This window comes from Idiotropiscis lumnitzeri, chromosome 6 (assembly GCF_059441095.1).
Source record: "Idiotropiscis lumnitzeri isolate Australia: NSW breed Sydney's pygmy pipehorse chromosome 6, RoL_Ilum_1.0, whole genome shotgun sequence".
Lineage (NCBI taxonomy): Eukaryota > Metazoa > Chordata > Actinopteri > Syngnathiformes > Syngnathidae > Idiotropiscis > Idiotropiscis lumnitzeri.
This window is the reverse complement of record NC_142396.1, coordinates 17,823,848-17,849,092: the sequence shown is the minus strand read 5'-3', so window position 1 is coordinate 17,849,092 and position 25,245 is coordinate 17,823,848. Positions and strand designations below refer to the sequence as shown.

Genomic DNA, 25,245 nt, shown 5'->3' with positions numbered 1-25,245 from the left:
ATGACAGAAAATGGGATCATGCCATTAAAAGCTATTACTCAGAAAATGTAAGGCAATCCTTTTAAATGTTTTCATTTATAAACATCTCAGAAATGCCGGTACAACCTGCAAAGTTTAATAAAAGTTGAATGTTGCATCATCTGATTAATTTCTACATACTTTAAAGAATTCACGCTGTAAACTAATTGTGGTTAAATAAGAGCAGGTGCCCGCTGGTGCGACATGCTGCAATTTACATATTAGTCAACTAGTCTTCCATGAAAGCAGACTGATTATCTCCAATCAAATTTAAAAACATCTGCTTTTATTTTGTAAAACAATTGTCACGTTCTCGCATATTTTCTGATTCCTTAAAGATCAAAATAGTGACTGAATCATAATTAATTCATGTTAGTGACATTTCTGCAGTATTAAATCGGAATTTTTTTGGGGAAAAAGGGATGGAAATTAAAAAAAAAAAAATTATTTCATTTTAAAATTGATTTGAGTTAGTTCCAGCCCTACTTTCGTCACTTTGCTTTTAGGTACCTGCTGTCATTGCTCTCCACATCTGTGCACGGCTCCATTGTGACGAGACTCCTCGCAGCTCATCCAACCATACCATCATCCACAGTCCAACAGCGCCAACATTTTCCACTCCTCAAACATGCTGCCGTAAAGGCGCAATCATCAAATGCCAAAATTCTCTTCCACTGCTAAATTCTGCTTACTATTTTAAAACTTCCTGCTCTATTAGGCATGTTTAAGTTCATAATTCTGGTATAAGGTAATAGGCACTAGAAAGACCATTTTGAAGAGTTCTTGAGATATAAAGCACTCTTATAGACGTGTTGCAAATACAACCGTCACCTATGCAGTGCATGTGCTCTCAAAATAAAATCTCAGCGGCATTGACGTGTATAGGATTGTCAATATATTATTATAACCTGCCACTCACTAAAATAACAGCCGGCAGAGGCAGAAGGGGGAACATTCAAACGCTTACCATGTTACTACCTCGAGCCTTGCTATTGATGCTGGAGTCCTGACTCGCCACAATCTCCACATTGTCCGAGGTGATGGGGATGCAGGTAGACTGATCATCACCAGAAAGGTGACTGAAATTAGAGAAGTCATTGAAATTAAATTATTTCATCTGGAACTCAAGAAAACAAAAATGACTTCACATTTTTACTCCTAAAAATGCAGGAATGGAAGGAAATTAAAATACTTGGATAGAAATTGTTCAAGTGGCAAAGTGAATAATTGAGAAGAAAAAAAAGAAACAAACATTATCTGGATGTCCTGAGCAATGCTGTTGAGTGTGGAGATAGGTCTGGTCGAGTCTGATGTCAAATCGCCACCGCCGAGAAGACCTGCTGCTCCCAATAGCCCGTTCAGTTCTCCATTAAAGGACAACCGTCTTTCACTATCACCTGATTCTGCATCTAATGAATAAAATGCATTTCACTCAGATGATGTCATTAGGATAGAAAATAAGAAAAAGGGTCAACACATCTTTACGTAACAAAATGACAATTATTCCACCTCAATTAGAAATTCATTGTATCCTAACAACAATATTGTTTTCCATCTTTGAATAACATTTTATTACTGTAATTCAGGACTATTGGGCGCACCTGAACAGAAACCGCAAAAAGGATTTTTTTTTTTAATTTTATATTTTTAGGCTGAATTTGTAAGTAAGCCGCAGGTGTCTTTGTTTTAACAGGATAAATAAGCCTTCACCAGCAGTTCTTTCTCTGCATCTTTTGTACATTGACTTGCAAAAGTATTTGGTCTCAATGAACTTTTTGACCTTTTGCCACATTTCAAGATTAACACAAATATATTTTTTATTATTTATTCGTGAAGAACCAACAAAAATTGCTTAGTGGAACAAAATACAGAGGTTTTACGATATTTTAAAATTTGTGGGAAACAAAAAAAGTTTAAAGCAGTGCATCCAAAATTATTTGGCCCCACCCTGAGTTTATACTGTGTAGAAGCACCTTTTGCAGCAATTACAGCTGCAAGTCTTTTGAGGTATGTCTGAATTAGTTTTGCACATCGAGGACTGAACATTTCTCCCCATTCATCCTTGGAAAACAGATCCATCTCAGGTAGATTAGATGGAAAACATTTGTAAATCAGTTTTCAGATCTTTCCAGGTCTGGACTTTGACTTAACCATTCATACGTTTAGTTTTTAACTATCCTATTGGAGATTTCACTTTGTGGTTAGGACCTCTGTATCGTTGGACGGTAAACCTCCGTTCCAGTCTCAGGCCTTTTGTAGACTCCAACAGGTTTTGTTTCAAAATGGCCCTGTATTTGGCTCTATCCACCTTCGTATCAACTTTAACTCATCATCATGCCTGTCCTGTGCTGAGGAAAAGCAGGCCATGATGTTTTCAACTCCATGTTTGACAGAGGGTATGGTGTGTTCAAGGTCATCTGTTGTGTTGCTTTTACACCAAACATAATGCTTTGAATTTTTCCCCAAAAGTTACATTTTGGTCTCATCTGACAAGAGAGGCTTCTTTGATATGTTTGTTCTGCCTCCTAGGTGGCTCATGGTAAACTTCAAACGGGACTTTATATTAATGTCTTTGAGGAATAGCGTTTTTCTTGTCACTCTTCCAACAAGGCCAGATTTGTGCAGTGTCCAACTAATTATTGTCCGATGGACAGATTCCCTCATATTAGCTGTGGACCTCCAAAGTTCATCCAGAGTAATCCGCCTCATGGCTGCACCTCTGATCAGTGCTCTCCTTGTTTGGGCTGAAAGTTTAGAGGGGTCTTGGAAGATTTGCAGAGGATTCATACGCTTTCCATTTCAGCATGATTGATCGGACATTGCTCTGCAAGTTAAAGTTTGTGAAATCTTTTTATATCCTAATTAGGGGTGGGCAATAAATATCGTCATCGCTATGTTGCTTTCACGGTGTGCAATTTTACATGATCGAGTTTTTAGACTGCCTAGAAAAGGAAAGACAAATAAGTCAGTCGATGGCCGCAAAGTAGGGGGAGTGCTAAAAAACTGGTAAAAACTTGAAAAGCAGTGTGCAATGACAGCAAAGGAGGAGGAAGTGATAAACTTTCATTCAGCAAATCAGCAGGCAGTACCCAGTCACTTGAATCTGGGTTGCAGCCTCACAAACGTTTCAAATAAAGAGGAGTGTCCCATCTCAGCGGGTAAATCAATAGCAAGACGCAAGTTCACGTCCCTCATTTGTAAGTGATTTGGGGTTGACAAAACGGTCAACATGGAGAGCAATTCTGTTCCATCATGAACCATATGGATTACAAAGAAAGCTTTGCGACTCGACAAGCACGCTAAAGAAAAGCTAAGTAAACACACACTCAGACAAACTCTCGCGCGCAGGCACACAACTTTAGGCGCACAAGTTCTAAAACGTAACAGCCACGATGTTCGATATTTGCTGAACATTCACTTTGCACGCTTGAAGTCTGGATCACACCTACCGTACATTTGCGTACATATACATTTTGGGCTGGCAGAAGTATTGCAGACAAACGTTGTGTCTTGTAGCTGATTTTGAGTAGTCTTAACGCATCGTAGCCCGTGTAGTGTAAAATACTCAATGATTGGTCGTTTGGCGTCCCAGACGCTTCACGACCACCACAAAAAAAAGCCTGCTACATCAGAAATTTTATATGGAAAGTTTGACATGTCCTAGATCATCCTTTGATTGGTTCTTCTGCATTGTCCAATAGGAAGACAGTGCCCTTCTACTTATGATGAAAGACTGGACGAGGCATGCACATACAAACAATCAAAATGATGATACAAAAGGAACGGACAGTAAAGAGGAAGTAATGGAAAGTATGAGTAGAATTTCAACTCATGATGTTGGCTGACTGCAAAGCCAGTAGCTGATTACGTACGGATTACAAACTGTGTCATTAAACAAATTTGTTACCGGTGTTCCGAAATTCCTTCCTACCTGCCTAGAGCGCATGCACACAACGCCGATAGTGATTTCGAGGGAAATTTGGAGCTTTTTTTTTTTTTCAAAAAATGACAATTACGACATGCACATTTCCTTGTGAAGCAATGAACTAAAAGTAGGATAGACGCTCACTTCCGATTTAGCTTAATAGCTTAAGCCAGTAACACAAGCGACGCAGTTAGCATAGCATTGTGAAGAAAATGTACTTTGCGACGTAAAACTAACGTCTCCAAACAACAAAAAAGACAGGTGTGAGCAATAGTGACTATCTGCAACACAGTTATTTCGATAATTAATTATTTGTTGTTATAAACTAAGCGACCATGCCATACTAAATTCGGCATCAATCCGCTTTGCTAGCCTTGCATTAGCTAGTGCGGCCTAGACTAGCGCATCCACTTTGCATTGACGGTCAAACTCACCAGTACTGTTACCGGGACGGTCGAGCTTCAGAATATCCCGGAGATGCTGTGTCGCACCCTCAACATCAATGCTAGCGTTGAACGCCATGGCTGAGGGAACGGACGGGGTATAGTCAGGGGTTGAGGAATAATTTTGGTTTAAAGTGACGCTGTCAATATTCACTTCGTTCACCCGGAGCAACCGTCTAAACTTCCGGTGCGCACGATATACGCTCCGACTAGTATCATCGCATCGTCAACCATTCCATTCTTGGTACAAATCTACTTGTATTAAGTAAATAAAACTTTATTGACTACACCACAATTTATGGACAACAATGACTACATGTGTGGTATGGGGTGAGGTTTGTCTCTTAATTATTCATGGTAATATATCCGAGATTTGCACGTATTTTCTTGAGCCACATATATATTGGTTATTTTCACGTTTTTCATATCCACTAATATGCAAAAGTTTTGTGTTTTTAATGTGTTTTTAATGTCGTCACTCGTTATTTGTAAACAATAAATTCTGCGAAAATTGTCGTTTGTGGATCAGCGGACAGGGGTATTAATTATGGACACACACGTCACATCGTGGGACGGTGCGTGACTGGGTAGCTCATCCGCTCATTGGATTGATATTCAAGACTGATGGTTTATATATTCCTAGCACTGTTACTGCTGGTTGTGCGATTTTTGTACGATGTGCAAATATTAAATAAAGTTTTTTTAAGGTAGCACCTCCACCTCACAATAAAGACGTCGAGAGTTTCTCCCGTCGCTTCTTAAACAACCAATGATCTTTGAATAAACCTCTGTCGCTACCGTCTCTCCCGTAGCGGCTTCATGCACTGACGCATTTATTTTTTTAGGGGCGGCAGAGGGGAATCAATATTTTGGAATAAGGAGGCCGAATGGGTACCCAGATAGTGGCCGGAGGACTGATGTGCCCATCTCTGGTAATGGTGTCTCTATTGTTCCAAATTGATGGATTATCTGGGGTGAAGTTATTAAGTGTCAATAGATGTTTTTCTGTGTGGCTCGGGTATACCGAACCTACTGTCTGAAGACAGTAGGGATTGGCTCCAGCACGCTCACGGCCCTTGTGGGGCAAAGCAGTTTGGATAATGGATGCATATGCACAAGGACTTTAGTGAGGTGGTTTCACCATCGCCCCAAACAAGCAGAGCTGTTGTGCCTGTGGTGCTTTGATGGTCACACCGTTTCAAGAAGGCCATCCCTGCTCCGTCCGCTAGGTGGTGTTGCTGTCCCAATTGAACGGGAACGAGCCCTCTCCCGTTTTCTCGTTTAAAAATCGGAAATTGAAAAAGAGAAAATGAGCCTTCATCGCAACCTCTTAGATTTTCATTTAACACAAGTCGAAAAATTACAGTGATGTTTTGTTTCCCTCGAGCTTGTTTTGCCTTCACTAGGAAGACGTTCTTATCCGTGTCCGTTGCGGCACCGACGTAGAGGTAGCAGTAGAAGAACGTGTTTTTGGCTTCAATGTTGTTTGTTAATCCATCCATTTTCTAAACCACTTATCCTCCCTCACTCGGGTCGCGCGAGTGCTGAAGGCTATTCCAGTCGTCTTCAGAGGGCAGACGGTTATTTATTTATTTATTTTTTGTATAAACGTGGGTTCCCCAGATGGCAAGAAGTATTTTCTCACGTATTTCCTTGCCGACATTTGCTTCTCAAAACTCTCCAGACTCTTCGGAAACGCTCGGCAACCATCGATACATACCGCCTGGCCGTCTTCGTGCTTCTGAAGTTACGTGTGATCATTCCTCTCTGACCAAACCTTTAGTTCAGCAATACACTTGGGACGTCTGGTGTGAATCGCTCTCACAAGTACTCAACAGGGTTTTAGTCAGGAGCCGGACATGTCCACTCCACTCCATATTTCCTTCTTTTGAAGCATTTCCGTTGATTTATTTTGGTCCTGTGTCATTGTCATGTTACACATTTGCCGTTGAGCTTCAATTGGAACACAGGTGGTTTTCAAGTCATCTTGCAAAATGTCTTGATAAACTTGGAACTTTTTTTCATCAATGATAGCAATGTGCCCAAATGCAAAGCAGTCCCACATCAAGATGCCCCGCAACCATACTTCACATTTGAGATGAGGTTTTCATGGTGGTACGCTATAGCTTTTTACTCCATCCATAGCTTTGTGTTCCTTCCAGACAACTCATTTTTTGTTAAATGTGCTCACACGTTTACCAACTGTACCGTGGAACATACATCCTGGACAATCCAGCCACTCTTTTGCAAAATACAATGTAGCAATGACTTTAGCTACTTGTAGGGAAAATGTATCATCAAAGCTGAACTTTCTCCATTTATAGACGGTATGCATTCAAAACATTGCTTGCAATTGAAAGAGGTATCGCCAAGTCTTGAGTTATATGCAGAAACAACTCCACAGCATTATGAAAAAAGTCAGGGTTTTATTGTGAAATTTGGCTTTTGTCCATGTAAATTGCCAAACATTTCTGCGTAATAAAGCAAGACATTTGGAGGGGAAAATGTAGAATAACACAGCAAACTCAACCATCGTCTTAAATGAGTCTTTGGTGGCATGACAATGAGAACCTGGGAAGGAGTTGAGTATAAATGAATTGTAAAAATGTAACCTTGCATACTAAAGAAAGCTTGAGTGACTCTAGCGGCATCTAAATGGTGCTGAACTGAACTGAGCCCAGCTCGATCTAAAACTAGATAGAAGAAGTCAAACAGAACTGAGGCGAATGAATTAGAGGAGTGGAGCAGAGTGAGTGTCTTGATGATGTCTGATAGGTTGGCTGCCATCAGCAGAGCGAGAAAAGAGTTGCATTTGTACTGTCTGGGATGGATTGGGCTCAGTGATTGATAATTAGATTCCGGTGTTCACATGCTGGTCAAACAAACAAAAGCAGACAGCAGGAGGGAAGCATGAGCTTTGTCCCGTCTCTCCAAGGCCAACTCTTCCCTCATCTCCACCATTATGGCTTGCCGATGCCCACCATAGAAGAATTGTTTAGGCAAAGTTGTGAAGAGCCAGCCTGAACATTTCGTTGGTGCACACCCAAGCACAATTTATTTCCTTCAGGAGGAAAATTTGATGAAAACCCATGATTTGATCATTGTCAGCCTGCAAACAAAAATAGCAGCAGTTGAGACAGCCACCAGCACATCAGTTGCACGAAATACGATTTCAACCATATAGCTGAAAACAAAACCAAATAAATCTGGAAAAAAAGTCTGTAGGTAATTTGTGAGGAGACAAGTTTGTTCAAAACACAGGTACACCTATAACTTTGCATTTGTAGCACTACTTACTTTCAGCTGTCCTACAACCATACTCAGGATGCAGCTGTCTGTGGTTGGCTGGTGGTCATGTGCTGTAATAGTATGCCGTATTTTTTTGATGCCCAGATTCTGTCTCACATACACACGCACAGGATAAGTTAATACACAATACAGTTGGGATTGATGTTGCTAAGATAGATACATTGGCTCTGAGAGCATGAACTACATGGCTTTTTTTTGTTGAAAATTTATAACTCAACTATATTTATTAAGTCCTGAAATGTGGCAAAAGGTCAAAAAGTTCAAGGAGGGCAAATACTTTTGCAAACCAGGGTAATTTTAGCATAGGTGGCTAGCATTTTAAAGCAAAGAAAATAATTTGTCAAAAACTTGCATAGACCATTATTTTAGCAAGGTAACAATATTATAGCATGCTCCTAGATCTTGGTTTACTGTGAGCAATCATAATGTCAGCGGCCATGCAAGCAACATGGCCAATGTATACATTTCAAGAAAAAAAAACTTACAAGGAGTTTCTTGGTTATTGCATCCTTGCCGCAGATTTTTTCCCCTTCCCAGGTTAGTAACGACTCTGCAATCTGTGGTAGACAGACACCATTTAAGTAAGTTTATGAACTATGACCATTTACATTTATGATTTGACAGCACCTGTAAAATGATTGGTTTGAATGTAAGAAAAAAATATTAAAATCACTGTATAATTCAACTGAAAAAAATGAATTACAACTATTGAATTTATTACGGCACTATATTTTATGTGAGTTGAGTCTTCCTTACATGTCTTCGGAAAATGTTCAACAAGCCCAGAAAAAAAAAATCTGCATTGTTGAGAAGTGTAGATGAAGCCAAAGTTGCACTCACATATAGATCAGCCAGTTTTGCTCTGTCGTTTTGAAATAACTGGTAATAGTGCCGCACGAAGCCAGTGCCTATCTGCTCCCACAAAGGCGGGTCCTGCATCCTGAATAACGCTGCGTGGAAGAGAGAAGCAAACAAAAATATTCACAGAGAGTTAAAGTGAAATGGTCAAGGGCCTGTACAAGGACATGTTCAACTTCAGCCACAGTAAAATTTAAACTGACAGCCATCATTGGTTTGCTTGTCATAAAAACTCCTGGCCCGGGTCACAGAGATTTGAATGCATGACCAATAATTTATTTTATCAAAGTTAAACATTTAACAGTCGCTCGATGGCCGCCACACGCTTGACTGGATAAAAAGTGGCATGTTGTACGTCGGGGCAGAGCCTCGTGTCGCTAGCTTCGACAAGTCTGTTTGCCTCTCGCTTTAATAATAGCTCCACACCAGCAGCAGCAGGACCACACAAAGCAGGTGAGGAACAAGGGCAGCCATGCAGTGACGCTTTTCCACCAGATTATTAAGGCCAATACCGTGCAGAAAACTATGTGTCATTGGAAAAAACGTCATTCATCATAGAAGTTGTAGAACACCATGCACCAAAAAACGTGACACTTTACGGCCCAGTCATATGGGGCTGCACAATATACTAAAAAACATTGATACAGTGATAATGGCCTGTGCAATATGCATACCACAAAGGCATGCAAACAATATATTATGAAATTGTTAGCTTTTATCTGAATATGTCCATTCAGATGCAAACTTTAAAGGAGGACAAGATCCAAGATGGCCCATTTTTCACTAAAAAGATCAGTTCATATATTTTTTGATCAGCAAACTGAATTTAGTCATTACATTTTCTTATCTATTAATTTTGTGGGAATTAGGAAAGAAGGGAGGACTTGAAAAAGGCCTACTTTTAATTATTTTCACAAGGAATATGGCTGTTCCCCCTCCGCTCTCCCCTTGGTACTACAAGAGTCAGTAAAGGGACCGATTATAAACAGTGTACATTGCACTTTTATTGCTTATAACGTCCAAAAACAAAAATCAATTGGCACAGTGAGGACATCCGTACCAATGAACACTTCAACATATCAAAAGGATTAACCTCTCTGTAGCTGATTTATATGAAAATGAGTTACTGTGGATGTGAGCCGAGCTCCACAGATGTATGCTGGGAGGGCACTGGACCACTACTTCTTTGCTGATGCATAAAAGCACCAGTCGGGATATTTGCAGGGACTGAAGTGGGAATGAGTAGACAATAGGCCTGGGCGATATAATGAAAATTTACCGTTACCAAAATTTATTACAATAACCGACATCATTTTGCCCACGTCGGTAAATTCTGTGTTTTAAAAAAAGAAAAGAAAGGTCTTTTTTGTCTGCGGCTATGTTCATGCCCCTTTAAGACGGTTACAACGCGTGTAGTCACATGACACCGCCCATCTGAACAAGAAAGAAAACTGACGATCAAGACGCGGTTGACACGGCTGAAGACGAAGTTGTGTTAGTTGAAGTTGTCCCTAAAAAATGTTTGACATCTTTCGTTTGGAAATGTTTTGGGTTTCATAAAGACGATGTTTGAGCAAAAGAACACAAAGTGCGTCGTAAGCACCCAAAACAACACGTCCAACCTTTTCTTTTTCACGAACCACAACACAACCATGCTGTTGACTTGGAACTTGAGCTAAAATCTCCAAGTGAGAAGCAAGGTTCGACAAGTGCCAACAGCCCATAACGGAGGCGACACCATACGAGAGAACGTCTAAGAGGTGGACGCGATAGCCTAGCACATAGGTAAAGATATAGTTCCTCCAGCTACAGTGGAGCGCACGGGATTTAAACGCCTCATGAAAGTAGCCAGAGGTACGAAAATATTTTTCGCAAACCGTACTTCCCAATATAGGCAACACTGGTATATGAGCTTAGACATGTCAAGCATTTTGCAGCCACATCCAACTTGTGATCGAATCGCACCATGGATCCCTATTTGAGCCTGACTGTGCATGACATAGACGACAAGTGGCGACTGCGCACCAGAGTACTCGAGACAGCACATTTTCCTGATGATGTACACTCGTTTATTTGTCGAGCATTGGCTTTATTTATATTGCTTACAAGAGACGTTTACACAAATCTCGGCCTTTGCACATGGCATCACAGCACCTTGGTGCAAGCCATTTGCAGAAAAAGGTTTTGCTCGAGGTAACCCTTTTTCTCCTGTTCTTTGTGACATTGTTCAAGTCATGCAAAGCAAGCTATTTGGAATGTTGACACAAATGATTTTTGTACTTTGATTTTTCATTGAAAGTAATGTGTACCAGTTGGGCTATTAAAAAAAGCAGTTAATATGCATTTCCTGTAGATATTTCGATTTTGGTCCACAGGGGGAATTTATCGTGCATTTATCGTTATCGAGGTAAAATTGCCCAATTTATCATATTGATTTGAGGTCATATCGCCCAGCCCTAGTAGACATGCACATTTACTTGGATGAGTTTGTTTTTCGACTGTAAGTGACGCAACTACAATGCACCGTTTTATTCTTTGGAACGTAACAGCTCCGAGCTACACATACACCACTCAATGTTAGGTTCCAAACCGGCCAAACTCAGCTATGGATTCAGCCACCTCAATGGAACATTTTTGTTCACTGATCATTGACGGTCCCGGAGCGGCTCCGACTAAAAGCACATGGAGCTCCGCGATGTGCACAGTTCAAGAAGACCACTTCCAAGGTTCATCGATGAGGAGTTTATTTAAAATTGACGCCTCATCGTGCCACAACACTGACAACCGAATTGGCTGCAAGCGGCGGCGGACACGAACGTGCATGAGTGGCAACAGCCAGGCTTTACCTGGCACCAATTAGCTGGTAAGAAGCTAACTTTGTTGTGCTAACACCACCTGTTTAGCGACAAAAAGCTAATTAAGAACGTACTGACATTACTCGTAGGGGCTGTAGGTGTAAACATTGATGCGTGGTTGCCTCCTCACACTTAACAAAAGATTAGTACTGCTAAATGTCCGAAATATAACCAGTCAGGGTTTGTGTGCACATTTTTCACTTGTCCACTTTACCTTGAGAATGTGGGGAAGCGATTAGCACGATATTTTTTGATTTTGTGGAGGCGATCATATGAGCTCACGTTTGATGTCAATAATGTGCAGAATGCTTTTATACTTTCACAGTGAAGAGGACAAGAGTAGTAATGCGCAATTGCATTTTGGTGGTGATCGGTAGCCAATTTAGACAACAGAACTGACAAATGGCGCAATATTACCTCACTTGCCTCCCTGCTGTGACAGACGCCAAAACCAGGAAAATATAAGCCGAGCTCCAAAAGGGGGCGTGACAATTTGTCGCAAATCTCATCACAAAAAAACTTAAATCACTGCAGAGCCTTTTAGAGGGGTGTCATTTTTACATGTAAACCTATATTATCAGTGCCAATGTTAACAACGTCAATGAAGCGTGTCTTAAATACGCATCGCCACCCAATAACTGAACATTATCTATGGGAACTACAATGATTTAGCCAAGAACGCATAAAGCTTTTTTATTTTGCTGCATGAAAGAAAAATATTCTTTCATGACATAATACAAATCCAATTTTCGTGTCAAATATCGCAGTAATATTGATAGTGCTATAGGCAACATTCCTATTGTAGATTTTTCCAATATCGTGCAGCCCTTGTGGCATTACTGTCCTAACAACTGTTGGAAAACACCATTCGGTCAGACTCGTTTTTTTTCCCCCCACTTTGTTTTTTGTTAGTTTTACTTGTCTTCATGTCAGTCCTTCACAGTATTTATTAACATGATAATGGTCAGTGGGGTTAAAAAGTTCAAGGACCACTGCCGTAATTGAGTTTTGCTGGAATACAAATGTCAAGTTAAATCTTAAATTAAAAAAAAATACTATTCTTTGAAGCATTAATATCGATGTGTGCAATTGCAATGTTTTCATTTTTATTGAGATTAGTACACAGTCATAGCCATGAATGCAGTACAAACATGTAAAATATTAAATAACCCTCTAAACGGATAGACCTACGTCAACATGTTTTACGACATTCAAGTCCGTATAATCTTGATACACGAGTTAGCGTGACACAGCAGGGCGTTTCGTTGGCACGCGGGACATCCAGCCGTCTGCTTGTATAACCCTTTCACGTTCCCGCTTTCGACCACGGCGTATTTGTATGAAATACGCTAGTGGGCATGATAGTTTAACACAAGCCCCAACAAACACGAGGTCTTCACCCATCACAGAGTTAACATGTCAGTAAGGACGAAGGGTGGCCGGGTTATTTTTAACGTTCATGGCAGACATGCCTGCAAACGGACAGTTAGCTATAGCTTCCTCATATTTAGCTGATGAGCCACCTAGCCAACAATGGTACGGGCTATGTTAGCATTAACAGATTACAGCGAGTTTCATCCCTTCCAACCCCTTTAGTCGCATTGCAACACGGTGTCTCTATGGGGTATCGAACTGGATAGTTGACGGACTATTTCGCCGGTTGCTAAAAATACTATGTCCTTAAGTGTGGCTGTCTTCCCTGGGTTCGAGCATATAGCAATACAGCACTGGCTAGCTAACCGACATAGGCGTGCCCAACTCGACCAGGAAGCTCACAAATCGTTCGCATTGAGATCAAACAATAGGTTCTATTTTTGCAGATTAACATTGGTTATTTGGTAGTGATGACTTTAAATAAACAACAATCTTTACCTCGTAAACCCGGGCCGGGTACAGATGACACACTGCGACTTTTACGTACACAGTACGTACTAAAAAGGTTGCGTCACTTGGCCCGGTGTATTGTGGGCATTGTAGTATGTAAAACGAACAACACCGACAATATGCCAAGCTAATTTCCACAGTACAACAGCAGCCAAAAAATCCCAATAAGATTTGATATTATGAACCTCGACAAAATTGAGCAACTCTATTTTTTTTATACTGCTCTAGTCCGTGATCCAATTTAATCACTCCAGTTCCCTGGTTTTGACTCTACCAGTTTGCTTACAGAGCCAACAGGATCGCAGCAGTGGATAATGTGCTATTTCCCCCATTGTGAGCTCTCTCTCTCTCTCTCTCTCTCTCTCTCTCTCTCTCTCTCTCTCTCTCTCTCTCTCTCTCTCTCTCACCCCTGCTGTATGGCGACAGGTGGCCTCACAGTGCTGAGGTTGTGGGTTCGATCCCGGCTCCGGCCTTCCCGTGTGGAGTTTGCATGTTCTCCCCATGCTTGCGTGGGTTTTCTCCCGGTACTCCGGTTACCTCCCACATTCCAAAAAACATGTATGGCAGGTTGGTTGGACACTCTAAATTGCCCCTCGGTATGAGTGTGAGCGTGGATGATTGTTTGCCATGTTTGCCCTGCGATTGGCTGGCATCCAGTTCAGGATGTACCCCGCCTGCTGCCTGAAGACAGCTGTAGCTGAGAGCAGACCTCTCCAGGTTCTAATTAAAACATCCCAAAAGATCGTCGGCTGCCATCTCATATCTCATATCAATGGAAGAACTGCACAGATTTGTTGTTTATTCATTATTTGTCGTTTTATTATTGTGCGGTTTCGCCTTTTTAATGTTTAATTTTGCACTGATGGATTGGCAATTTAAATTTCATTGAACATGTTACAATGACAGTAAAGCTTTCCTATTATCCTGTTGAAGGTCAAAAGGAGCTGATGCATATTATAAGATAAGATGTCCTTTATTAGTCCCACAATGGGGACATTTGAGGTGTTACAGCAGCAAAGATATAGATCACACAGAGTCAGCGGCGTAATGTAGCCGTTAATGTGTAACATTAGCAGCAGACATTCATAAAAAGCATGCAAATATACACAGTATAAACGTATCTAAGTGTAAGGAAACACTCCTAATGCCTGTCCATTATACAGAGCGGGAAACGCTGTAATGATAAAAACTACTGAATGATTGAAAATACTGCAATCATAAAAATATTGCAATGATAAAAGTACTGTAATGGTAAGAGTACTGAAATGATAGAAAAGTACTGCATGATAGAAAATACTGCAATGATAAAAGTACTGCAATGATAAAATATACTGCAATGGTAAAAGTACTGTAATAGTAAAAGTACTGCAACGATAGAAAAATACTGCAATGATAAAAGTACTGTAATAGTGAACGTCCTGCAATGGTAGAAATGCTGCAGTGATAGAAGTACTGTTATAAGAAACTGTAATGGTAAACAAAATACATCATTGGTCAATATTTAAGTACACCATTGCCTGAAAGTACAGTAGTAGTATATATTGCATCCGAGGACTGCACAATTGCACTAATGCCCTCCCGTTTGTAGGCCTGACCCAATGTTCTTGTTAAAAAGTCTGACAGCAGTCGGCAGGAAGGAGCGGCGAAATCTCTCTTTGGTACAGCGAGGGTGTAACAGTCTATCACTGAAGGAGCTGTGGAGTGTTCTCAGAATGTCATTGAGTGGGTGGGCTGGGTTGTCCAGCATTGATGACAGTTTTGCCGTCATCCTCCTGCCCCCCAATGAGTCCACAGAGTCCAGGGAGCAGCCCAGGACAGAGCTGGCCCTCCTCACTAGTTTGTCCAGTCTCTTTTTGTCCCGGCCCGAGATGCCTCCTACCCAGGAGACCACTCCATAGAAGATGACTGATGAAACCACCGAGTCATAGAAGTTCCTGAGGAGTGTTCCCCGAACGCCAAAGGACCTCAGCCTCCTGAGTAGGAAGAGTCTGCTCTGACCCTTCCTATAGAGAGCATCTGTGTTGTCGCTCCAGTCCAGTTTATTGTTCAGATGAACACCCAGGTACTTGTAAGTTGAGACCCTCCCAACGTCTGTTCCCTGGATATTCACTGGTGCAGGTGGAGAGTGCCGACGCTTGCGGAAATCCTACCACCAGCTCTTTGGATTTCCCAGCGTTGATTTGGAGGCGGTTCTGCTGACACCAGTCCACGAACCCCTGCGTAACCCCTCTGTACTCCCGATCGTCTCCGTCAGTGATGAGGCCGACAATCGCAGAGTCATCAGAGAACTTCTGCAGGTGACAGGTTGTGGAATTGTATTTGTAGTCCGAGGTGTAGAGGGTGAACAGGAAGGGAGCCAGAACAGTTCCCTGCGGCGCTCCCGTGCTGCAGAGGAGCACGTCAGACACACAGTCCTGTGTCCTCACGTACTGTGGCCGGTTTGTGAGGTAGTCGTGGAGCCATGTGATGAGGTGGTGGGCCAATCCCGCCTGCTCCAGCTTGTCTCCCAATAAGGCGGGCTGGATGGTGTTGAAAGCACTTGAGAAATCAAAGAACCTGATCCTCACCGTGCCCCCCGCCTTCTCCAGGTGGAAGAGTGAAGTGTGGAGCAGGCAGATGATGGCATCATCCACACTGATGCCAGGCTGGTATGCAAACTGGAGTGGGTCCATTGAGGAGCTGACCAGAGGGCGCAGATGGACGAGGAAGTGACTTTAGGGCGCAAAAAAACAGACTAAACCCGGGACTGGTCACCATTCGATCACAGGGAACATACATAAACAATCAATCTGATTCTTGCTCAAATTCACACCATAACTGAGTTGGGACTAAAGTTAACCCCACACCGACTGTGTAGGTATCTACCAGCTGTACTCCATCAGTGACTAATTCAAGATAAGGCCTATACCAATTGAGAAGGCCATGTATCAGGTTTTGCCTCGTGTTGCTAGCTTTGACCAATCAGTTTGCCACTAGCCTTAACGGCTTCACACCAGCAGGACCACGTAATAGAGGCGAGGCGCAAGGGCAGCAATGCAGTGATGCATCGCCACCAGATTGTTACATCAAATAACGTGCAACTTGTCAACCCAATTATGCACAATTCCTTAAACACGGTTGCTGTCGTACCGTACAGTGGCATATGTTCATTATTTATTTTACTTGCATATTTGCTCACATTGTATCACACAAGAAACCTGTAAATAATATTTGAAGAAGGGATGTACATCTTAACATATCACTTTGCTTAAATAACAAAAAAAATCAAATAAACCATGTAAACAAGATGTTGAAAACTGAAAAACAGATTACTGCTCTACGTTTACATTGCTTCACTCGATTTTACACAGGTGATCTAAAACTAATGCATTCCTTTAAACTGGTTATAAAATAGTTGAATACTGTATGGACTGGGCCTGTCTAACTGGTCAACAATGTGAACCTAAACTGTTGAAAATGTGTCAAATAAGAAAAGATTAAAATGTTAGTCAAGTCAAAGTCAAGTCTAATTTATTTGTATAGCCCGTAATCACAGACAGTCTCAAAGGGCTTTACATACACACAATCGACATCCCCTAATCTTAACCCTGAGGAGGGTTAAGGAAAAACTCAAAACCCCATCTGGGGAAAAATGAGAAACTTGGAGAAGGGACCACAAATGATCAGTCTGCAATGGATGTTTGACTCATAAAATGATGCTATACAATGTTAGTTGAAATAATGTGAGAGCCAATTTACAAGTTGACTAATCAATTACAATATAGTGAATGAAAAAAAGTGGGGGATGACTTTAACTGCCTGAGGGTTTGGTTTGTCTCAACCGTTTGCGCAGGCGGTGATGTTAGGGACGTTATGTCCATAATGCGAGCAGATTCCGCGCTCGTTAATTAAGCCGCTGAGACACCAGAACAAAGCAGTACTCAGACCTTTATGCGGGTAAGGTAGAAGCACATATTGATTACAACAATGTCCATGCATACGGACATGTTGATGTCTGCCACACTACTCGGTCTACTTGTTCTCCAAAGTGTATTTATTTAGTGCCATTGAAAGATCATCCTACGTTGCATCTTTCGCATCGGAAGTGGATTGGCAAGAAACAACATGATTTATTTAGTTTTTTTAATTGAATCTTTATTGAAGTATCCTGTTCATAATGTGTGCTTGGTTTTTATACATTAAATATTGAACTTGATGTACTTTTGTTATATCTTTATCAATAAATCATATTACCTTCAATCTTTGTTCCTTATATGTTGCTTCTTTTAGGTTAATAGCATGAATTTGTTAAAATCAAGGTCCATCAAGAGTTGTGTTGATGTCTGGACCTGCATTGAAGTAATTGCTTTCCTTTCAGTACAACTGTGTATCACATTCAACGTTGATTGTAACTGTTATTACAATATATTATGTATCCCTTATTCGTTATGCAGACAGATAAATGATTAGCTCGACAATGTGATCCGGATGGTTCTACGCAGTACCCACATCATCGGATTGCCTTGTGTTCCCAAAGCAACAGAGAACAACAGAAAGACCCACATATAGTAGGCCACAGAGCGCCTGATTACTTTTCCAAAGGAAAAAGTCTCACACACAAATTAAACTTACTTTTTTCTTTGAGGGAATGCACATTACGAAAATTATACAACAACAAAAACACCCATTAAAGATTTATAACAACTAAGACTAATATAATAATATTTATGAAATTTTTCATACATCACTTATGATATAGCACCTTGCTTGGTTAACATATCCAATATGAAGAGTGGACAGTGTAACATAAACCTATATGAAAGCATGTACAGATGGCATGAAAACATTTAATCAGGAAAACTACATTTTCCAGCAACCTTGATTAGTTAAGGACCCCTCAGGGTGCGGTAGCAAGGCAGTGTAGTCTTTTCCGGATACGTTAGCATGAAAGAGTGGAATTGAAAACTACAATACCCATAGGGCACTGTTTCAGCCTACAGTGACTACATTCTGCTGCTTATCCGGGGATGTCACACCGCTGCTATTTTCTCCCCACAGTCCCCTCTTGCTTTGAGCCTACAGTTTCAGTGAAGTGACACGGGGATTGCATAGAAAGAAGCGAACATAAAGACGCAAACCAAAAATGGCAGAGCTTGGTGCGGGGAGCCTGTCGTTGGGGGATCCTGTTTTTAATTACCAAGAACACGAACTGAATGAGCGACTCAAACGTCTTTACCCGGCCGTGAACGAGGAAGAGACCCCTTTACCCCGATCATGGAGTCCCAAGGATAAATACAGCTACATCGGGCTGTCACAGAACAACCTGAGGGTCCATTACAAAGGTTAGAGATTGGTTTCACGCTGTGTAGAGTCGTAACGTTAGTCACATAGTGTGGTAGCATTTGCCATAATGATTGTCTTTTACTCTATTATCATGTTGACGGCGTGAATGGTGTATCCAGTCAGAGCTGCCTTTTTGCCCTTAGCCTTGCTTTGTTTCTATGACGAACAGATACATGCCCAAATGGTGAACTCACTTACTTCGACAACACATCCAAAAACATTACTGACATTCACCCTTCATCTCCACAGCTTCCTTTCCTTATTTGTCACCAATGGCCTTGTTTTTTTGCACTGACATGGTTGACGCACTCTATAGTTTGTATTTCTGGGTCAAAGACCATTTGTGATGTACATCGAGGGCTCTGCTGGCATTTCGGAGCTAGCTAAAAGACATTAAAGCACAGTAGTTAGCCAATGGCTAACCAACGTTTCCGAATCGAGTTTTGACTATGCTAGTAGGAAGCTAGGATGACAGGATAAACAGGCCACAAGATGGATCCGAAACATACGTGTTAACCTTTAACACGACAGCACTGAGTGGAACGATTCACTTGATTGTTGTTTTTTTTCGTCACGAACTAACACCCCAAATAGTGTATCTCATACTTGACACCGTTCTCGATCTAGAAAAAAAAATCAACGCAAATTAGCTTGACGGTGTGCCTCATGAGACAAACGGCCCAGTTCAGTTGAATCCGAATTTGTCTCGAGCACAACAGTCTGATGCCTCTTAACAAGCAAACAGCTCGTTTTCAACAGCTGCTGTAGGCCTCTGCGCATACATAAGGCCGAATACACCTATTTTGTTGTCAATCTGATCGTCGACATTTTGCTAATCCCAAAAGTATTTTTGTCCTGCAGTATTATCAGTCGCCCACTCTGATGACAAGAATGTCAGTTTTTATAACATGTAGATAATGTGTGATCTCTATCACGCCATGCTCTAAGGTTTGTTTTCTGTTACTTGCCATTAGGTCAAACTGTCAAACACGGAGGCTTCAATTTAGCTCATTTACACTATTAATTCTGTTTTCATCACTAAAACGTGACTTAAACATGATTCTGCACTCTGCAGTACGTGTCACAACTGACATGCCTGCTAAATGTCGTTCTTTTTGTGCATAGCTGCTAAAGGCCTTCCATCTTGCTCAAATCGAGGCTGACAGGCAGAGACGGCTATAATCCTCTGATTATATCATGAATTTATAAAAGGGGTACGATTTTAATATATCTCACACTTAAGGTAATAGAAGCTTCCCGATGCATAGTTTTTTTTCCCTTTCATGTAGTCTTGTTCTGAACACTTTACATTTAACCTTGATGTTTACTTAAAACATGCAGTGTCATGGTTTAGATATTTAGAGCTAAACGCGTATTAAAAGTTCCTCAATTTATTTATTCTTCAAGTGTTTTTGGTATGATGAATTAATGGTTCCTTTATAGATACAATCTTGCTAATTGCTCCAGCTACTGCCCTAGTACCTCACCCTTGTGGTTTGGATGCTGTTTTGACCCCAAATTACCCTGTTCAAGACGGGCAGCTGTGTCAGGGACGAGTGTATAAGACAAAAAAAGACCATTGAACTCTTCTTGTAAACAAACCTAATCTACTGCAGTCACAGCAGAAACCCAGACATTCATACATTTTGTTTACTTATTTGGGTTACATGATCAGATTCTGATGGAATGAAAATTACTTAAATTGTTCCTTTTAGCACGGCCCCGAACCCCCAAATTCTCAGTAATGTGACACAGAATTTTGCAACGTGAGGAATGGTCTACATATACACACTTCATTCTATGAATGTCAACACACAATTCGACATTGATCGCAACCATATTGAAATTTGTGAAACATTACTTTTATTGTGTTTTTCTTAATTTCATCCACACTTATGCTATGGTTTGACTACAATGGACATAAAAGGAGTAATTAAAATGAAACTCACATACACATTCAGATAGTCGACAACTACAGAATTGTGCAATGTGAGGAATGGTCTACATACATACTTAACTCTTTGTGCCCTTGTTCCACACTTTGCCTGAGCCTGCATCCATGGCCTCTCAATCAAAGCATATTACCTACAATTCAATGTGGATTTGACCAAATAGGGGAAAACAAGTGACATTCTGTAGAATTACTGTGCCTGTGCAGAAAAAATGTCTTTTCATTTGTAAATAATGTCATTTTTGAATTTCAAAAATTGTATATGTGTAATTTACACGTTTTAATCACAAGTTTTAAAGTCACCTACATATTTTGTCCAAGTGTGGTTTCCATACTTGCATTCACTTGCACGGCAGATAGTGCAGGGCCCGCTAATAGTGGAGCCTAAGATGCTATTAACTGGAAACCTGAGATAGTTTTTATTTTAGCACTACTTGACTGCAGTTTTAATCAATTAAGGCAGAAAAATTGCCCAAACAACAACCAATGTCGCCATGTGTGACGCAGATCCAACACAGTGGTGCAAGTTGATGACGTAACACGCACTGTCCCAATTCTGCAATTTCGCACCCTTGTCAACTGCGCTCTATGTACACTTCAATTAGGACTGTAGAGTGTAGTGTCGTTATTGGGATTGGGCCTTTGAAGAGCAGGGAGATTTTCTGATGCCTGACAGAGCTCTGTTGTAAAACTCTTCTTCACTGCTGTGTAGGTGCTTTTATCAACAACAGTTACTGTAGTGCACGGCTGGGCAATAATTGAAAACCAATATGTATCACGATAGATCTGATGAACATCAATAGAAATTGCACTAAATATAATCTCAATTAAAAAAATGATCAGGAAGTCAGCTCTGACCCCGGCATTCTGCGTGGTGTCAGCAGGGGCTGCAGTATGGACGTTAGATTTGTGCCACAATCGCAGGAAAGTGTGCTTTAAATGCGTCAACCATTTTTGTGACCCTTGTCTGCCGAATAAGTGAAGAAGACATGCCGAACCATCAAAGAATTGCATGCATGTGTGCAAGTGGGTTTTGTGGCGTACTTGCGCTGAATGAAAGTGTTGCTTAACCTTAACTTCTTTAAGATAAATGCCACTCGCCTCAGTGCATTAAGATTATATTGTGCATACGAACATGATCACCTTTGAATGTATACGTGGTTTAGTGGTAAAAAAAAACAGACTTGCCAGCTCTGATGTTAACCAGCTCTGACCCTCTCAGCATCGTACTTCACAGGCAAGAAAACAGTCCTATGCCATAATAAGCCAGCCAAAAACATGAGGTTGCACTAAGACGGATGAATGGTCGACTGTTATACATGCATTCCAAGAGAGTATTAGTTTTGCGACGCTTAAATTGTATGAACAATGATTGAAGGTTACTGTAACTGCATCCATGATAACAGTTTTGGACTATATTTACGCGCACGGCTGGAGATTACACAGCATTACAATGTACATGACAAAAGTGTATTCCTTGAAAATTATTCCTTCTATGATATTTGGAGTAGCAATGTAATGATAGCCAAATGCCAATTTCAATTTGCGCTTTGTGCTCTGTGATTGTGATGCCCCACGTCTGCGATGGGCTGCGGTTGAGTCACAATCCATATGACGACCTTGACTCTTGCAAACATACTTGTGACCAAATTCCTCAATATGTGTCTCATCTGACCACAAACCATTTATCTAAAATACACTGATTGGCTTATCGATGATCCATGTGGACAGCTGCAAATTTCAGCCAAATTTGAATTGAGTTGATTTTAGCGAAGGGGCTCAATAGCAATTCTATAACAACCTTTGTGTTCCTTGAATGGCATTCTTATCTTTTTGAGGATTAAGATACAGTACAACATAGTGTATAGGGAGCATCAAAACGCAATTCTGGCTTCCACAGTTCGGATTGTACGGCGTCCATATATTAAATCACCCAATGTGCAGGGGTGAGTGGCCAACAGTTATTTTATTCTTTGGGCCGGTCTATGTCTGGTTCAGAAGCATCGTACAGCGGGCCTGAGGACTAAACGTACGTAATGCGTCAAGCCTCACATGCATGGACAAATTAGTACAGAAGAACACATATACACACGCACACACACCCTGCCCTTTCCATAATTTTTGGGATTTAGATTTTGCTTTACCCCCACCCCCTAATAAAGCTAGTTTTCACTGAACCCAAACCATCGTTATTGTATCATTATTGAGATATCTGGCATGACTGTAGACATCCGACATGTTTAATCATATCGGTCATGACTAATATCTACTCATGAAGCTCTTGTTTGCAACCGCAGTATATATCTGAGGTTGTATGTTGCAAAACTTTAACAACAGTATCTTGGGAAGTGCTCTTTGTTGGAGCAGTTTTTTTTTTTTTTGTAAGACCAACACCAGGGCAAATGATGACGCCAGCACTCGTTGCGCCCATATCAATAATGAATTCAGTGCAGGTGCGAGGCAACGCTGGTCGCATGCCCATTTCAACCGCATTACTCAAGATGCATTGCTCATCACCTGATAGATGCGAGATAGATTCACTGCTTTCACCACACGGCTTCATACGTCCTCTTGTTGAGCCCTTTTCATCTCCCAGGGCACGAGTCTTTTGCTCTGTTGTTGGCATTTCTGTAACAAATTTTATTTTTAATGTATTATAGGATTGTTACTTGTTAGCCCCGTGCCCAACCCTTCTAAGTCACCTCTTGCGACATGCATGGTACGGAAATCGCAATCCTATTCTGTGCTTGCTTGGCAAGCATCCCCCCCCGGTACTGCACGGGCACACTGAGGAAGCCAGCGAACAACATCACAGGGCAGACGTTGAAGTAGAATCCACAAGGGAAACAAAAAGAGGAAGGCCAAGAAACACCTGGTGCCGCAACCTCGGTACCGACATCAAGAGGATGGGAAAGACCTGGAATCAGCTTGAAAGAGCAGCACAGGACGGAGCACTCTGGTCGTCTGTTGTTGATGGCTTATGCTCCAGGGGAGCGACAGACTTAAATAGATGACATTTTAAATTCACACGCAATGTAAATATTCACATTTGCCTCCATTTTCATGTATTTCTGATTAATACTTGCTGAAACTGCAACATTTTCAACTCACATTTTATTTTGCAAGTTTTTAAACAACATAATTTATACCCCCAACTTATACGTGGGTGTGTAAATTGTACGTCTTAAACACAAAAAAAATCTAAAGTTTTTAAGGCCGGCAGTGCAGAACGCGAAATTTGCTGATAATACTTATCAGCAAATTTCACATGCTGTGCATGTTTTGGGTATTGACAGCAGAATTTGCAGTTGAGTTGAACGGCTGTTTTTCGTGCGGGCAAAAGACACTGTTAATGTGAGCGTGATGAATGGTCCTCTCTCTCTACATGTGCTCTGCGACTGACTGGCGACCAGTCCTGGATTTGTCTTCTCTGGCACACAAGGTTTACTGGGAGGAAGTAGGCACTCATCACCCACTTGGCTATTGTTCATTGTTTGAGTTATGCAAGCTAGACTTTTTTTTTGAGTTCGTGGCCCAATATATTCATGATATAATCTGCTAAATCTATGTGATTATTTTTTATTTGTATATCATCTTTATACTGTACCATTGCCTTTATGGCTATGTCTGTACTAAACTCACTAAAATGTAAGCTTCAATGAATACATTTATTACAAAAATCATAAAAAATGTTTCATTAGTATTGACAGTCAAACAATGCACATTTTTTTTAAATATATGAAAGTTCCACTGACAGTTTTCTCGTGAACACAAATTTAGAAGGTTCGGCATAGAAACAAATGATTAATAACAGCTGCGATTAGGCTAGTCTCATTGAGTTTACTTTCACCCCATGCCTTAGTGTTTGATGGTCAAGTGTTTTTTCTGTCTGTGTTGTTGATAATTAATAAGCATTTTTATCCTAAATTCCCAAGTGTATTATAGATGTTTGTCACGAAAAAAAAGGAAAATCAGAAGAAAGGAAAAAAAAAATTACATTTTAGGTCGAAAATGTGACCATTTTGGGGCATTCTACTGCCCTGTGAGACATATTTTAGTGTTGGTTGTGTTTAGGTACTGTGTTTTATTGTTTTTACTGTTTTCACATTATATTAATTTGTGGTTTCAATTGTTTAGTTTTTTTTCTTATATTTGAGTTTTACTTCATGTACAAAAATTTGTGTGGGTTGTTTTTCATGTGCTCTGTCCACCTTATTCCTACGCCCCACAGGCCTTTGCGTGAAATATGTGCCTGACTTCCGGTATTGCAAAACTTGCGTTTCGTTTACATGGGAACTATTTGTGTGAGTTGACTTTCTATGGCAGTTACAGACTTTAGCAAAATGGGAACACCAGTTGTTGCATCTTACGAGATATTTCAATTCTGCTTCGTGCTAATGTAGCCGTTTAGGAGGATGATATAAAAAGAGGCCAGTGACATGGTACAGTCACGTTTGACTCTTTCCGAATTCTGTCTCTTCAGACGGTGAGGTGACAACAATCTGAAAATTTAAAACACGGTAAAGTTGGTCGCGTCTTGTTAAAAGAGGTTGGACACTATTAATTAGGTGAATGCAAACGAAGCTCTCACCAGCGCGTAGTCTTCACTCTCCTGCGTCCAAAGTCCTTCAGCGGTCGCCGCCACCCCTTTAAGACAGGGGCCACAACCGTTGGGGACAG

At 41.0% G+C, this 25,245-nt stretch overlaps 3 protein-coding genes across 5 annotated transcripts in view; 1 reads left to right on the top strand and 2 right to left on the bottom strand.

Moving 5' to 3' along the window:
- Positions 1–4,599, bottom strand: part of edc4 (enhancer of mRNA decapping 4) — a 29,488-nt gene extending 24,889 nt beyond the window's left edge. For both annotated transcript variants that reach the window (XM_088298952.1, XM_088298953.1), the window contains exons 1-3: positions 4,378–4,599; positions 1,271–1,427; positions 986–1,097 (exon numbers count right to left, since the gene is read on the bottom strand). In XM_088298952.1, coding sequence (XP_088155078.1) covers positions 986–1,097; positions 1,271–1,427; positions 4,378–4,465 — 357 coding nt within the window. In that variant the 5' untranslated portion in view covers positions 4,466–4,599. The remainder of the gene's footprint in view (positions 1–985; positions 1,098–1,270; positions 1,428–4,377) is intronic.
- A 2,193-nt stretch (positions 4,600–6,792) lies between these two features.
- On the bottom strand, positions 6,793–13,446 carry nutf2 (nuclear transport factor 2). Its single transcript, XM_088298635.1, has 5 exons — positions 13,281–13,446; positions 8,536–8,645; positions 8,181–8,252; positions 7,684–7,782; positions 6,793–7,495 (listed from the first exon to the last, which is right to left on the bottom strand). The coding sequence occupies exons 2-5, from the start codon at positions 8,632–8,634 to the stop codon at positions 7,382–7,384; spliced, it is 384 nt and encodes a 127-aa protein (XP_088154761.1). The 5' UTR covers positions 8,635–8,645; positions 13,281–13,446; the 3' UTR covers positions 6,793–7,381.
- Positions 13,447–18,260: 4,814 nt separating this feature from the next.
- The window catches only part of ranbp10 (RAN binding protein 10), a 32,223-nt gene continuing 25,238 nt past the window's right edge, over positions 18,261–25,245 (top strand). The window contains exon 1 of one of the 2 annotated variants that reach the window (XM_088298729.1): positions 18,261–18,613. In XM_088298729.1, the coding sequence (XP_088154855.1) occupies positions 18,415–18,613 (199 nt within the window). In that variant the 5' untranslated portion in view covers positions 18,261–18,414. Of the gene's footprint in view, positions 18,614–23,868; positions 24,023–25,245 lie in introns of those variants that run through there. The other variant, XM_088298730.1, reaches the window with a different exon arrangement.